This window comes from Sylvia atricapilla, chromosome 27 (genome assembly GCF_009819655.1).
Source record: "Sylvia atricapilla isolate bSylAtr1 chromosome 27, bSylAtr1.pri, whole genome shotgun sequence".
Lineage (NCBI taxonomy): Eukaryota > Metazoa > Chordata > Aves > Passeriformes > Sylviidae > Sylvia > Sylvia atricapilla.
In genome coordinates, this window is record NC_089166.1 from 1559008 (window position 1) to 1574409 (window position 15402).

Below are 15402 nucleotides of genomic sequence, written 5' to 3' on the forward strand. Positions count from 1 at the left end.
GCCTCTGTCCAGGAAAAAGCCCCTCCAGCCTCTCTTCATCACCCAGAAAATCCTGGAGCCCTCTCATTCTCCTGTTCCGCGGGTACCCAGCAGTAAAGAAGCATTTCATGGCACCACTTCCCTGGAGGTGCCCTCACCTGAGACCCCGGCCCGTGCGGGGCTCAGGGCAGGCAGGGCTGGCACAGGCTGGATTTCAGCCCCGCACTTCTCCCAGCTGATGTGGCACCGACTCCTCTCCCCGCCGACCCTCTGTGGAAAAAGACAGCTCTGGACACACGGACCCCCGGCACTGCCACCCTGGGGATCTCCCCCTGCCCTTTGCACTGGCTTTAGCTCTGGCTCTTCAGCCGCTGTTCTCTCTCCCAGCCCTGAGGGTCAGCTGCAGCCACCATCCACCTCTGTCCCGCCTGGCCTTTGGCAGATGATGCTTTTCCATCTGGCACTCAGGATTACCCCGGGCAAGCACTAACAGTGCCACTTCAGCCCTTGCAATAAGCATTTTGGAACAAAAACTTATTTTTCATGTAAATAATTTAGGATTGGAGAGGCCAGGGGAGCCCACGTCAGGGCACCACCATTCCAAAGCCTCGTCTTCCAACAAAACAAAAGGAGTAAGTGGGTGCTCAGGGCAGTTTTGTGTGTGTGCAGCCACGTCTGGAATTAACAGCCTGCCTCTTTCAAAACCTCAGTCAATGGAAGGCAGGGCAGAGCCAACTGCTTTGCATACAAATTAAATTTTCCAAAACTTTAATTAAAATTGTTGTGTGAAACTGAAAATGTTTAGATAATTCATTGTTTCAGTTAATTTAACTGCTAGTCCCTAATCCTGTCTCACTCTGGCAAACCAATAAAACTCAGTTACATGACTGTTTGCCCAGCTCCTGGTGAAGTTGCCCTTAAAGAGTTGCTGAACTGTGCCAGGTGCTGGGACAGCTCTGGGGACTCTCCCAGCCTGTTCCCTTGCCCAAGAATGATCTTTGGTGTGCTCCCTGGACATTTATCAGAGCCAAATCCTCAGATGCTTCATGGTTTTCTAATCAGCCCCGTCTGGTAACAGGTCAGTACTGGCTCCTCACCACACTGTTGTTTTTCTTACCAGGATGATGAATTTTCATATCCCTGTAAAGCAAAGCACAGGGATTTTAGGGTACTCAGCCTTGTTTGCGTACATGATGTCGTGTTGGCCGCCCTCCAGCAGGCAGTGGTAGGTCTGGATCTCCTGCTCCAAGCGACACTTGACGTCCAGGAGGGTCTTGTATTCCTGGTTCTGGCACTCCATTTCCGCTCGGATCTCAGCCAGCCGCTGCTCCACGCAGGAGATCTGGTTCTGCAGCTCAGCCAGGTATTTGTTGTAGCGACATTCGGTCTCCGTCAAAGAGGATTCCAGGTTTTCTTTCTGATAATAGAACAAACACACATGTACCTGGGTCTGACACAGGTACAACCCCGGACTCGAGAGCCGGAGCTGTGAATCCTTGTGGCATCACCTACCATAGTGAGCTGGGCTTGTACATTGATTTCCAGGGCCTGCAGCTGACGTCTCAGCTCAGTGACCTGCTTGTTGCTTGACTCGATCTCCTGGCTGCTTGTGACAACCTCCAGATTCACCTCCTCCACCTGCAAGATCAGAAAAGAACAGCACTTTCCTCACTTCCCCACTGCATCTCATGGTGTCCAGGACCTCCCCACACCTCACAGTGCCCTGAGCATGTCCAAGGCTCACATCCTGTTTATTCCATTCTGACTCTGTGACACCATGTGGTGGCCCCTCCACCATGGACAGAACACGGAAATTGGGCAGTACAGTTAGATCTGAGCACACCAGTGACACACTTTATTAGTTATTAGGACACCTCCTAATCCCTCATTTTTCCCTTTCCCCCTGGGGGCAGAGCTGGGTGAAGCTCTGTGGGACATGGTACCTTGCAGGCGTACCACTGCTCCGTCTCTTTGCGGTTGCGCTCCATCAGCGTCTCGTACTGGCACCGCAGATCCTCCAGGATCTTCCTCAGGTCTGGGCCAGGGCAGGCATTGACCTCCACACTCACATCCCCAGTTGCCTGTTTCCTCAGACAGCTCATTTCCTGCAGGAAATACGCGACTTGATCAGTAATATCCATCCGCCCTTGGGGGGACTTTCCTTCTTCTTCTTCTTCTTAATTCCCTGAGAGGGCTGAGCTGACCTCCTCATGGTTGGTCTTTAGGCAGCACATCTCCTCTGTCAGAGCCTCACACTGCAGCTGCAGGTCGGTCTTGCAGCTGGCCAGCTGGTCCAGGACGGGCCGGAGGTTGCAAATGTCAGCATCCACATTCTGCCGGAGACCACACTCAGTCTCATACCTTAAACCACAGGCAGCAAACAAAGGTCAGCATGTCAGCAAAGCAGGGCAAGGCCTGCAGTTGAGGTTGGGGGAAAACAATTTAGGATCAAGTTCTTTTGCTTCAGATATGCAGTGCTATGAACATCGCCAGTGGTATCAGAGATCTGTTTTACCACACAGTGTGACAGGCAGAGGGTTGGGATCTCCCAATCACCAGCCTTCACCTGCCCTTCCATGGGCCAGCAGTGGACTACACTCACTTCACTCTGAAGTCATCAGCAGTCATCCTGTTGTTATCAATGTTCAGAAGGATTTTGTTAGTCTCCATGGCTGCACACAGGATCTGGAAAAAAAATTGTAAGAAGAATATGTGGGCTTGCAGCTTCCTCTGCCTCCAGAAGATTTTCCAGGAGGAAACACCTACCTGGAGTATTTTAATTTTTTCCATATATTGAGTTATTAATCTGTTATGTGGCATCACAGCAGGGAAATGCATATGCCAGCTGGGTGGACCCGGCCTTACTGAAACATCAGTGCTCAATAAATGCAGAATCCCCCTCCTACAACCCATCATTTCATATAAACCATTGCCTCAGCTGCCCCTCCAAAGCCATTGCCTCTGCCCTTTGACGGGGCTCTGTGCACATAGAAAAGCAAAGCTCAAAGAAACATTAGGATTTTCTTGACAAACAAGGGGTTACCTGGTTCTGAAGGTCCTCGATTTCCTTGTGGTAGCAGCTGTAGTCCCGTGGCTCACAGCTGGGCCCTACCTTGGCATACCACTCCCTGATCTTGCACTCCAGGTCGGCATTGTCTCCCTCCAGGAGCCGCACCTTGTCCAGGTACGAGGCCAAGCGGTCGTTGAGGTTCTGCATCGTCGCCTTCTCGTTGTTAGCAAACAGGATCCCATCCCCACAGCCAGCGCCAGCCCTGGGGAAGCCACCAGTGCCTCGAGTGCAGATGCCTCCACCGCTGAATCCCAGGACAGAACAAGCCCTCTGGGTGGCTCCGAAGCTCCCACCAGCCGCACTGCCGGCGCTCAGCTGCTTCCCGAGTAATCCTTCACTTACACTTCCACCGGAGCAGCTGCCAACCACAGCACCCAAGTCATAGGCAGCGTGTCTCCCCGAGGAGGCAGAGGAGACCCTCCTGCCAGTGCCAGCTGCATTGCTGCCCGTGCTGCCCCTGCTCTGGGTGCAGGTGGTGACAACCTGCCTGACAGCACAGCTCATGGTGTGGGTGCAGAGCCAACAGAGCCCAAGGCAAGTGTTCAGGCTGCTGCAGGATCCAACTCTGATCCCTCTGTCCCGTGGTCCTCTATTTATACCAGTCCCTGTGGATCGTGCCACTGGGAGAAGGGCTGTTTATTCTTCCTCCTTGTGACCTGGCTAGGAGGTGTTTTCTTTTTTTTCAGCCGGAAATAATTCCCCAAAGGCGTTTGTCTCCAGAAATCCCACAACAGAAAGATGCTTTGGTTAACAGAAGCGTGTTTCAAAACTACATCAAAAATGTTACTTCCTGAATCATCAGGTCTGACTTGTGATGACAACCCAACAACAGTGACACAAAAACCCGACGATACCCAAGAGTGCCCGGGGAATGAAACACCACAGCAATTATCCATCCCTGGCGTGGGCGAGTCTACACGGAAAGTGAAAGCTGTGGGAAAGGCATCCTATCTGACAGAGCCTGTTTGACCCCTTTGTGACCAGAAGCGAGGGTGTCCCCTCACTCAGCTGGCCTCAGTCCCTGAGACCAGGGCCAGGAGACCACCCTGGGCCGTGCAGCAAGGGTCTGTTCCATTCCACATGGCCATTAGTGGAGTGAGCCCCTGGTCTGGGTCTTTAGACCTCAAATGCTGTAGGAGAGCACAGAGGAATATTGCACTGGAATGTACCAGGGCTGGTTTATCCATTCTCTCTATTCCATCAAAACATCCCCTTGCAGAGGTGTGGGTTGTTTTGCTGCTTTCAAGGGTAGACGAAATAGTCAAATATTTATCAAAAATATGAAAGGATATTTCCTAGACACCAAATATAAAGTTCACTGAATATTCACTGCCACACAGGATGTTTCATGAGATTTCTGAAACAGTAATGTAGAGAATTTCAGGAGATACATGACCCTACAGAGGTCTGATCCAGTTCCAACCAGCACCACAAAGACTCTCCAATACAATCAAGGTGTTAAATTTAGAAAGGACAATAGAAAAGATCTTTTTAAAAGTTTATTAAACTAATGTTTTAGTTCTGGAATGCTGAATTGAGGAAGAAGGGAAATAATTAAAATGTTTCGTCATCCGAATCCTTCATTTTATTAATAACATTAATATAGCAATGCTAATATTGGCTGGCTCTCACCCCTGTGTGGTTCAGCTTTGGGTTTGGCATCCAGGTCACCTGGACACGTGGCATAAGGAATGTGTCAGGTACAGCCTGGCTCACAAATATTGCCTCTGCCATTTGGGCAAGTTCATTAAGTTGGATTTTATCTTGGCACTGCAAATCCAGTACGCCTGAACTGTGGGGTGGTTCTGTGGGTGCCCATCCTTAGTTAGAGCCGTCATCAGGAAGCGAAGCCAGGGTTCTCTGGTGCCACTGTGGTGGCCAGGCCCTGCCTGGAGCCAGGGATCTGGGTCAGACAGGGCTGCCTGGAGCCCACCTGCAGCCTGGTCACAGCTGGTCTTTTTTCTACCAAAGAAATATAAAATTACATTTTATCAAGATTTATATGGTCCTTCATTTTTCAAGGCCAGGTTGGACAGGGCTCGGAGCAACCTGGTCTAGTGGGAGGTGTCCCTGCCCATGGCAGGGAGGTAGAATGAGATGTCTTTAAGGTCCCTCCCAATCCAAACCATCCCGTGACTGTGTGATTTTTTCAATCAGGAAAACACCCACAATGAGTAGAGGATTTTTTTCAATTACTGCAAACTAAGCAGAGATGTCCATGTTTCTTTCTTTTTTCTCTTTCTTTCTTTCTTTCTTTCTTTCTTTCTTTCTTTCTTTCTTTCTTTCTTTCTTTCTTTCTTTCTTTCTTCTTTCTTTCTTTCTTTCTTTCTTTCTTTCTTCTTTCTTTCTTTCTTTCTTTCTTTCTTTCTTTCTTTCTTTCTTTCTTCTCTCTCTTCTCTTCTCTTCTCTTCTCTTCTCTTCTCTTTCTCTTCTCTTCTCTTCTCTTCTCTTCTCTTCTCTTCTCTTCTCTTCTCTTCTCTTTCAGAATTTCAGACTTTACCAAAGGTGATTAGAATTTCTATAGCTTTTGCAAAGGAGAACAGTAATTTCAGTCATTATTTTCCTAGAATTCTTCATGGCAGCATTTTTCTTTTCCAAAATTCAGAAATTTTTATAAACTATCTCTTTCTTTTACATGAGAACAAACCTGAAGCCCTGCCAGCAGTCACAGCCCTCATTTTATTGAAGCGATTTTCACTTTGTGATGAGGAGATCTGCTAATGACGGGATCTCCATGCCTAATGGAAGGTTCTTTCCAGAATTAACTTTGATTGACTTCCTGGCTGGAGTCTACAGACGGAAATTTGCTCCCCACATCCTTGCAGGCAGCCAGGGGCAATGCTCTGATGAGCTGTCCTTGGCTGACTTGGGAGCCCCTTACAGGCAATGCTGCGCCCCAAGGGAGGAAGAGGAGCAGAGGAATGACAGGGGAGCAGAGGAATGACGGCACATGAGGCTCCCCCGCGGGCATTTCAGGAACAGCAGCACAGGTCTGACCAGGAAAAATTACTACTTCGAGTAACAAATGAGCAGAAGAGCCGCCCCCAGGCAAAGGTGTTGCTCCCACGCAAATGAGCTTTGTAAAAAATAGAAAGGAATGGATCATATTTCAGATTTCCGTCGGCGTCCTGGGCTGTGTGACAGAAAGTGGGGTGGAGGCAGAGAATGGATGTACTGGAGTTATTCCCAAGAGTGCTCTACAGCAGAATTATCAGACTCAACAGTCTGACAGACTCAACTGGGCAATGGAAATGAGAAAGATTAGATTTCCCTGGAGGGAAATCCTTTAGGAGTTTCAGGATATTTTTTAAGGCTTAAGACTATTTTTCAGGTTAATGCAGATGAAATTTAATGTGCCCCCAAGAAGGGGATCCAGCATTACACGTTACTACAAATACTCCCTGAATCACCTGCTGTTTTCACATCCAAGAGGATTTCCTTGGGGACTCAGTGACTCAGACACGGCACCAAACCCAAGTCCCTGCTGGTGCCCAGGCACAGGAGGGCCAGGAGAGGAGCTGGAGCCAGGCACTGCCAGCACTCCCCAGTCTGACCAGGGAGAGGCTCATCTAGGAGCAGCCCAAGCTCCCCTCTGCTCACTGTCAGCTGAATTTCCATGTTACACCTATGGAAAATCCTGGTGTTCTCAATTTACAGAGCATTTACAAAGTATTTGCTTATCTGGCTGGTGATGTACCTGTCACGCCACTTTCTGTCAGCCTGTTATTGGCTGTACTGATGCTGATCTTCATCTTGCTGGCGACACCAGGTGCTCCAGGGTCTGATCCCAGCTTTGCAAGTCGCTCCAGGCAAATCGTTCAGCTCCTCCAAGTCTTAATTTCATGCTTTGGAGGATGGAAACAACAGTAACAACTATCCTCCTCCTCGAGGGCATTGTAAAACAACTGTCTGAGGAGCACATGGGGCTTTAGAAAATGGAAAGGTGATATTTAATTCAGTATTATTAATTGTCAGTGTTCTTGCTATTTCATATTACTCTTGACACAGGCACATCCCATAGATTTCTCTGTGTCTCCATCATGAAATATCTTTCAAGGACATTCATAGTTTACATTTTTTGTCTTGTTGTCCATAAAGTTTCACCATCATTCACTGAAGACTTGCCTCTGTAATTCCTAGCTGCATCCTAATAAGGCTTTTCTTCTTGTGCTTGCAGCTTGCAGGAGATCTGAAAAATACTCTCCAAAACCAGCGTTTGTCCAGCTCTTGGAGAGACAATTTGTCCATGTTTCACAGACAGATGTGTGTAGCAAAGAATAAATAACAAGCAATATATTACCTTACAGCTCTGTGGTATCTTCCTTCTTCAGAGCACTGTAATATCACACAGAGATCATTGTGCTGAGCTTGGACTTTGCTCTTGCCTGTGATAACAGGGTTACACTGAGCTCTATGCAGAATTAAAGCATTTTTCACTGATGCAAATGTATGTTGATGAATATCCTCTGATAAGATCCTCCCAGGGGAACTGAATCCACTGATTACAAGCCAGGCTCTTCCTTCAGCTCTGCCAGCTGTTCTCCCAGCTCTCCTCAGGATTTCATCTCAGGCTGCTCCTACTGACAGATGTAAATGGTGACAAATACCAGAGATGACTGAGTGTTCTGCTGGATCAATCTCTCCCCTGTGCCCTTTTGGCTGCAGAAGGAGCCATGTCTCTCTGTGTTGCCAGCAGAGTCAATTACTCTTGGACTGATGTCTTATTTTAGCCTCCTACTTTTATTTAATCAGTTGCATTTGTGGTTTGCAGAAAGCTTTTCTGTATTGATACACTTGGGGCAGTCTGCAGATGGTTCAAGACTTTAAGAGCCATTTGAAACAGAAGTATAACAACTCTCTTCTGATTAAAAAAAAAAAAAAAAAAAAAAAAAAAAAAAAAAAAAAAGAGGAAAAAAAGAAAAAGTAAAAAGGAAAAAGAAAAAAGAAAGAAAGAAAGAAAGAAGAACATACATGAGCAGTTTGCTCAGGATTTCCAGCCTGCAGCTTTGCCTGCTGCCAGAGAGTCTGAGGCAGCTTGAGGCTCAGGCACATTCTTCCTTGATCTGGTTTTCATTTTTGATATAGCTCTGGTTTGCTTGGCCTGGAAGACTTTCTCAAGGAAGGTCTGTCATCCCAGCAAAGGGAGAAGCACAATACAGGCCATGAACTCTGCACTCTGCTGTGTCTTGTTTCCTGCCCTTTTCTGTAATAGCTGAATGATGACACAGAATGATCATATCTCACACTCCCTTCTCCGGAGAGACCTGGCAGGTTCCCCACTTCTTCAATTTCCTTTCCTCTCCTGTGCCTGTCCTGTCATGCCCAGCGTGACATCATCAGCTCTTTCCAAACCTGCTGGGGCCAGGGAGCACCCTGGGGAGTGCTCAGGGGGACTGTAATGCCATGGGGACACTGAGGGAGAATGAATGGACCACTGCTCACCCGAAGGATGAGCGAGCTGAGCCTCAGCAGCGGGAGCCTCTTGTCCACTGTTATAGGGGAAGGTGATTTAATGCAGACAGTTCCCTCTCCCTTTGGTCTGAGCCCCAATCTGTATCCTTGAGGTGTGGGATGAACATAAGCCAATGCACTGGGCTCCCAGCTACCATGGACTAGAAAGCATAAAGTTGCATCAAAGTGATTTCATTAAGCTTTTGGTTCTGAAACAATTTCCTCTCCTTTCTGGCCCTCCCTCGGTCGCTCTCCAGCAGGCGAGTGGGCACAGGCAGAGCCAGAGCCTGCTGCTGTCCAACTGTGTCACTAATCCTGAGTGGCAGCTCAGCCTCAGGCGTCATTTCTACCTCGCATGGTTCAGGAAGGGGTTTTAGCAATGATCTGCTACACACGACAGTGATAAAAATTATTGCTACTCATCCCAGATGAGTAGCAGATTAAGCAATGGTTACTTTAGTTCCTCTTAAGTGCAGCCCTGGGGCAGCATGAATAGCCCTGTAAGTTTTTTGTGCCTGACAGTGTGATTTAAAGACAGCCAAAAGAGACAGCAGGCTTGTAGGGATGAGGTTTGCCAACTGGGTGGACGCTGGGGTCATGTCTCAGAGAGAACACCTGACAGCAGCACTCCTGCTGAAGCCATCTAAGTTCAGCTTACAGGAGAAATGGACTTTTTATGATCCCAAGACTTAGAGAACTGAGCTTTATTTTGTTGGCTTTAATGATCAGTTGCATGGCTCATTGACCTCAAACCTCATTGTTCCATAATTACCTTCATTTTGTGTCACTTACACAGTTTATGTCCTAGCCAGTCCCAAGTATTTACAAGCACAGAGTTCACTAGAAAGATCTGTCTCCAACCCTGTCCCTCCAGGTGGAACCCATGTCCCTCCATTCCCCCCCTCACTGGCTTCTTGTGGTTTCTTAGGACTTTCCCTGGCATGAACACAGAGCCTGGAGGGATCATGTGTCAGTGACAGACAAGTCTGCAGTTGCAAGCGAGGAGAAAAAGCTTTATTAAGTGTGTCCAGGGACACCTGGATGGAATGAGAGCAACACAGGCAGGAGAGCAGGTGAAGGGAGCACTCTGGGACACAACCCGACCATGCCTGGCCTCAGGCACTTCTTGGCTCAGTTTGCTGCTCTCCTGAGCAGCCAGTGGCTGTCCTAGCGAGTGGTGAGTGCGACCTGCTCCCGAGAGGAGACCACCTTCCCATCCTGCACCTCCTCGACGATCGTGCGCACCTGGCGGGATGATGTCGTGACTGCAAAGGAAAGGGGGACAATTATTCACGGCAGGAAGGAGAGAAATTTCTTAAAACGTTATCAGATATTGCACATTCTTCAAGAGCTGGGGCAAATTCCACAAGGGAGTGGAAAATGCTGCTTTAAATAACCCTGCTTTGACTGGGAAGGGGAAAGACCCAGGCTGAGGGGAAAGGTGGGTTCTTACCATCTCTGCCAGAGTGTGAGGACATGGCCGAGGAGTACTGGGAGGAGATGCTACAAGAGAATCACAAAACCAAAGAGATGTTAGGGACAAACACTGGTTGCTGCTGCTACACAGGCGTGGCGTTCAGGCAGGAGAAAAACAGAGAAGGCTCACGGAGATAAAACTGCTGCTCCACTTGGCCTCTCCTGAGGGACGGAGGAGACACAGCCCTTCCCAGCAAGGAAAGGGACCCCACTACAGAATCCCACTACAGCCAGACTCTGGGGCAGAGCACTGGGTATCCACAGCTGGTGTGACCAGAGAAACCAGCCCTGAAAGCTGTGACTGGGCTGAAGCCCAAGGCATTTCATGTCTATGACCCATCTCCTCCCATCCGCCCTCCAGCGAAGCCCCTCACGCACTGGGCGTCCTCGCCCTCCAGCAGCCGGCGGTACGTGGCGATCTCCTGCTCCAGGCGGCACTTGACGTCCAGCAGGACCCTGTACTCGTGGTTCTGGCGCTCCATGTCGCAGCGCAGCTCGGCCAGCTGCTCCTCCACGCCGGTGATCAGCATCTGCAGCTGGGCCAGCTGGGTGCCGTAGCGCGCCTCGGTGTCGGCCAGGGTGCCCTCCAGCGCTGCTTTCTGTGGGACGGGCACGGGGCCGGGCTCAGGGGGGCGGCCGGGGTGGGCACAGCCCTGCATCCCTCTCCCTGCCCGCAGCCCACCCTCGTACCGTGCTGAGCTGCGACTGCAGGTCGATCTCCAGGCTCTGGATCGTGCGCCGCAGCTCCGTGATCTCCGTCTTGCCGCTCTGCAGCTGCTCCGTGTTGATGGCCACCTCCCGGTTCAGCTCTTCCGTCTGCAGAGAGGCAAAGCCGTGCCCTCAGAGCCCCGGCAGCGGCCACAGCCCCGGCCCCGTGCCCGCTGCAGCTGCCAGCTCCTCACCTTGGTGAAGAACCACTGCTCGGCGTCCCTGCGGTTCTTCTCGGCCAGGCTCTCGTACTGCTCCCGCATCTCCGCCAGGATCTTGGTGAGGTCGATGCCAGGAGCAGCGTCCATCTCCACGCTGATCTCTCCACCCACCTGCCCGCGCAGGGCAGTCATTTCCTGGCACAAAAAAGAGACACAACACACGTCAGAGTGACATGGCATCTTCCCATCATGAGAATTTCTTATTTGCCACCAGCACAGGAAGCCCACAGACCCCCTGGAGGTCTTGCCTGAAGGTCCTGCCCCTTCCTGCTCAAGTGTCTCCTGACAGCCCTAACTGCAGAGACTCCTGTGTGTTTGGCCTGACTGTTTCCCTGGTGCACAAGGAATGTTTGTAGGTTCCAGTTTGAGCCCAACTCTGTGCTCACCTCCTCATGGTTCTTCTTCAGATAAGCCAGCTCCTCCTTCAGGTTCTCAATCTGCATCTCCAGGTCGGCTCTGGACAGGGTCAGCTCATCCAGCACCCGGCGCAGGCCGTTGATATCAGCCTCCACGCTCATGCGCAGAGCCTGCTCCGACTCAAACCTGGGGACACACACACAGATCAATACACCCACCCAAAACAGCATCTTTCTTGTCTTTTCCTTCCCCAGCTCAGTGTGTTTTAGCCAACAATCCTTAATTCAATGTGTGTGCACAGCCCTCACAGTGCAGAAGTATAAATGCTGTGCCCAGGAAAAGATGAACTATTCCCAAATGTCCCAGTTCAGTGGAGCAACCCCAGGTGCAGAAAAAAAGCACCTTGAACTTTTCCCCCTTTTTTCACAAAAGCTCTGGGAGGCGTTGGACTCACTTGGTTCGGAAGTCGTCTGCTGCCAGCCTGGCATTGTCAATCTGCAGGACGATGTTGGCATTTTCAACAGTTGCAGAAAGAATCTGATGGGGGATAAGTGAAAGAGTTAAAAAGTAATTTCATACACTGAGTGATCCCATCCGGGGAAGGACTGGAGCAGCATTGGGTCTCCTGCCCATGGGGCTGGACTTCCATGTGGGCTCTGTATAGAGGGAGACAGGGTGCTCATTTCCATCTCCCATCAGCACAGACCCGGTTCCCTGGGAACACTGCCACGGGCATGTGGCCCTGCCCAGGTGGCACCTACAGGTGCTCACACCATGCTGAGCTCTGGCAGCACTCCAGGCTTTGGGAATGGGAGCAGCCCAGCTAAGAAGGAAAAAAGGGTTGAGGAAGGAAGGAGTGCCTTGTGCCTGCCTCATTTGGCTTTCATAATTACACCTGAGGTGCAAGTATTTGCTCTGCGATTATGAAAATGATTGGCCATTTAGTGAGCAGGAATTTCTGTAGCCATGAGCTAATGAAGAGCTCTGAGTTCTCCTGCTTCAGGGGCCAGCCAAAGAATAGTCCAGGAATATTGATGTGGTCATTTCCCAGTTGAGGATGGAAAGGAAGGGAAGGATCTGCCTTCCACTGGACCAGGAGCAGAAGGTTCCTGTGAGACCCAGCATTTCATCACTCAAATCCAGAGACAGCTCCTGCCTCTAGATGTTTCTGTGCTTCATCAGAGCACATTGACATGCTGGAATCTGCAGAGGAGCTTCTTGCATCAAGGCAAGCCCTTTCCCCTGGGTGAAGCTCAAAAAATTTTAGGAATGTGAGTTCCCCCCAGGGGCTGACCCTGCCCCATTTCCCAGAAATTTACTCTCAGAGACCAGGAATGTCATTGCCCAACCGCCCACACCTCATTCCCTCAGTGAACCTGAGCTCACTCAGGATGAGTGATAAGGGCTGAGGGGGTGAAAGCAATGGCAGGACAGGGAGGGGTGGGCAGATTCTGGGGTTTTGGCTGAAGAACTTCTGTTTAAAATCATCCAGGGAGCTGCTAAGAATAAAGAAATTACCTTGGCCATGATTTCACCTGCTGCATTTTAGAGCAGGGCACACACCTGATTTCAGCACCTACCACAGCCCAGTGTGTTCCAACCCTGGACTGGGCACTATGTAACTCCCAAAGAACAACCATCCCACAAGACAGTTTCTTTCTATTTTAACCTCTACCTTTAGCCTCCTCCAAGGGCAGGGGGAAAAATCTGATTTGTAGGGTATTTGTGAGAATGACTATTCATCTCCATCTGCATATCACTCAGCAGTGAACAGGGCCAGGAGATAACAAGTCTCTGCCTGCTGAGAGCTCCATTAGGAGCCTAACAGGGAGCAACTATGGGGCACAAGCAGCAAGAAAGAAGGCAGGAGGTGACAGTGTGGCAGCAAGTAGCATCAGGTAACCTGAATTACCATCTGAATCTTTTCCTGCCCTATTTATCTCCCTACACTGGAAGAGTCAACAGAAACCCCACTCTAGTGCCTGGTGATCTGCTGTTCATTGTGACTGTTTTCCAAAGCTCTGGTTTTCATTTCAGACTCATTACCTGCTACTTGATAAGCCTCTTCCCTCCAGCTGCTAGGAACAAGATCATCTCTTTACAAGTAACTTTGATGAAGATGTCACTGTGTTATTCGCATCCTACCTTGTTCCTGAGCTCCTCGATGGTCCTGTAGTAGGGGCTGTAGTCACGGTCAGGACCAGGTCCCTGCTTCTTGTACCACTCCCTGATCTTCACCTCCAGGTCGGTGTTGGCCTCCTCCAGGGCTCGCACCTTGTCCAGGTAGGTGGCCAGGCGGTCGTTGAGGTTCTGCATGGTCTCCTTCTCCCCCGCCGGCAGGATGCCGTCGCCGCCTCCGAAGCCTCCTCCGAAGCCTCCTCCGAAGCCGGCCCCGAAGCCGGCCCCATAGCTGCCCCCAAAGCCCCCGCCTGCGCTGCTGCAGTAGCTGCCCCCAAAGCCACTGCCGAGCCCCGAGACCACGCGGGACGAGACGGAGTAGCTGCCCGAGCCCCCGTGCACGCTGGGGGCCCTGTAGCCTCCTCCCCCGACACGCACGGAGGAGAGCCTGCTGGAGCCTCCCCCAGGCTCCCGAAGCCCTTGAGCGAGGTGGAGGAGGAGTATTGCCTGACAGTGGTGCTCATGCTGGAGGCTGGAGGTGGAGAGAGACGCGGCTCGGGCAGCGCAGCGGCAGCGGCAGCAGCGAGTGTTCGCTCCCCTGCCTCGGGGCCCTTTATAGCCCGGCCAGGAGGCGTTGCCACACCTTTTTTTTTTTTTTTTTTTTTTTTTTTTTTTTTTTTTTTTTTTTGCATTCCCGACGATTTTCATCACTCATCAAACCTGAGCCAACTTCCAGAATCGTCATTTTTGCCTTTGTTCTATTCATGCTTTTTGTCATATTCCACTAGAAGCTTTTTCTCTTTACAACGAGCTTCTTCCGTTTCCAAGTAAATTGTCAGGTGTGATTAAAAGGAGGAGGCTCCTTGCTCAGGGCTATGATTTAATTCCCTCTGCGCTGTGAGCTTTGAAACAGAGCGGTACAGGCAGCATTTGAGGGAGTAGTTCAGCATCTCTTTTACTGTGGCTTTTTGTCCCAGCCGCAGTTTCCTGTCCGTGCTTGGGCTGCACACACCTGCACGGACAGCAGCCGTGTTGTGAGGCCCTGAATGTACCTCCAAAGCCCCGTGAGTACAATGGTGCTGGAAGGAATTTGGCTCCCAATCCTGGAAATACAAGTCGGCTCATTTACCCGCAGGGAGAGGGATGATCAGTAGTGAAAAAGCAATGAAAAGGGAATTTGTGCTCCAGGGCTCACTGGAGTCTTCACTTGAGAGACCACCCAAGAGGGGGCTGTCTGTGGAGAGGTTGTAGGATGGTTTGTGTTCTTTGTGAACGAGCACTGGCAAACCATCCTGAAAGGACAGGGTATGGTGGCTAGCTACAAATGATGAGAGCTCCAGGAAAAATGTGGGATAGTATGAAGTAGATAAAGGACATAAGGAAAAAGCTCCTGGTGTGTGTAAGCCCTGTGAAACAGGAGCACGAAGCTGCCAGGAGCACAGCTCAGCAGCTAATGCCAGTGATATCTTCTGTGATGGACAATTCTGTCAGCTGTGACCAGGCAGGACAGCTTCAGTGTGAGTTTGGAGTTCACGGCTCCCACATAAACAGAACTTCAGGAGAGACAGCAATTGTGTCTGGCAATCAAAAAGGCTCCAGAAGTGAGCTCGGTGGTGTGGTTGGTTGGTGGTCAGGCCCTGCTGTTGCCTCTGTGCTGACCCAGAGCACGGGCAGAACGCACCCATCCGAGTGCCCCTGGCTCATCGTGCGGGGCGTGGAGGGGAAGGGATTGCTCATGTGTGCACACGGTGGATTGTTGGGCTGTCTCCGCAGACAGGCCCCAACAGCCCCTTCCCAACAGCCAAGTTCTTCCTTAGATCATTTGCCAAAGGAGGGGAGAAAGGGTATGGAAGGAAGAACAAAGGTACATTGCTGAGGAGCTCAAAGGGTACAACTCCCTCCCCTCCATCTGCCGAAAGCTGGAGACAGTACAGGAGTGGGATGTATCTTTGGAATATCAGGAGCTGGCTGCTATGGAGAAGTGGTTCCCTATCTTCCCATTTGCCACCGGTGAATGGAGAC

At 50.5% G+C, this 15402-nt stretch overlaps 2 protein-coding genes across 2 annotated transcripts; both read right to left on the reverse strand.

The window, feature by feature from the left end:
• Window positions 1–161: 161 nt before the first annotated feature.
• On the reverse strand, window positions 162–3553 carry LOC136372237 (keratin, type I cytoskeletal 19-like). Its single transcript, XM_066336757.1, has 7 exons — window positions 3023–3553; window positions 2582–2664; window positions 2184–2340; window positions 1923–2084; window positions 1492–1617; window positions 1170–1396; window positions 162–249 (listed from the first exon to the last, which is right to left on the reverse strand). The coding sequence occupies exons 1-7, from the start codon at window positions 3551–3553 to the stop codon at window positions 162–164; spliced, it is 1374 nt and encodes a 457-aa protein (XP_066192854.1).
• A 5939-nt stretch (window positions 3554–9492) lies between these two features.
• Window positions 9493–15318, reverse strand: LOC136372239 (keratin, type I cytoskeletal 14-like). The gene is given in 9 exon segments (XM_066336759.1): window positions 9493–9765; window positions 9954–10003; window positions 10355–10575; window positions 10667–10792; window positions 10879–11040; window positions 11292–11448; window positions 11717–11799; window positions 13408–13842; window positions 13845–15318. Coding segments are annotated over 9 exon segments (1560 nt in total). The 5' UTR covers window positions 14073–15318; the 3' UTR covers window positions 9493–9667.
• Between the last annotated feature and the right edge of the window lie 84 nt (window positions 15319–15402).

Coding starts and splice junctions, on each gene's coding strand:
- LOC136372237 (XM_066336757.1), bottom strand. CDS start 3,553: ATGAGCTGTGCTGTCAGGCAGGTTGTCACCACCTGCACCCAGAGCAGG. Junction 2,085..2,183: donor TAAAGACCAACCATGAGGAG/GTCAGCTCAGCC, acceptor TATTTCCTGCAG/GAAATGAGCTGTCTGAGGAA. Junction 1,397..1,491: donor TACAAGCCCAGCTCACTATG/GTAGGTGATGCC, acceptor TTCTATTATCAG/AAAGAAAACCTGGAATCCTC.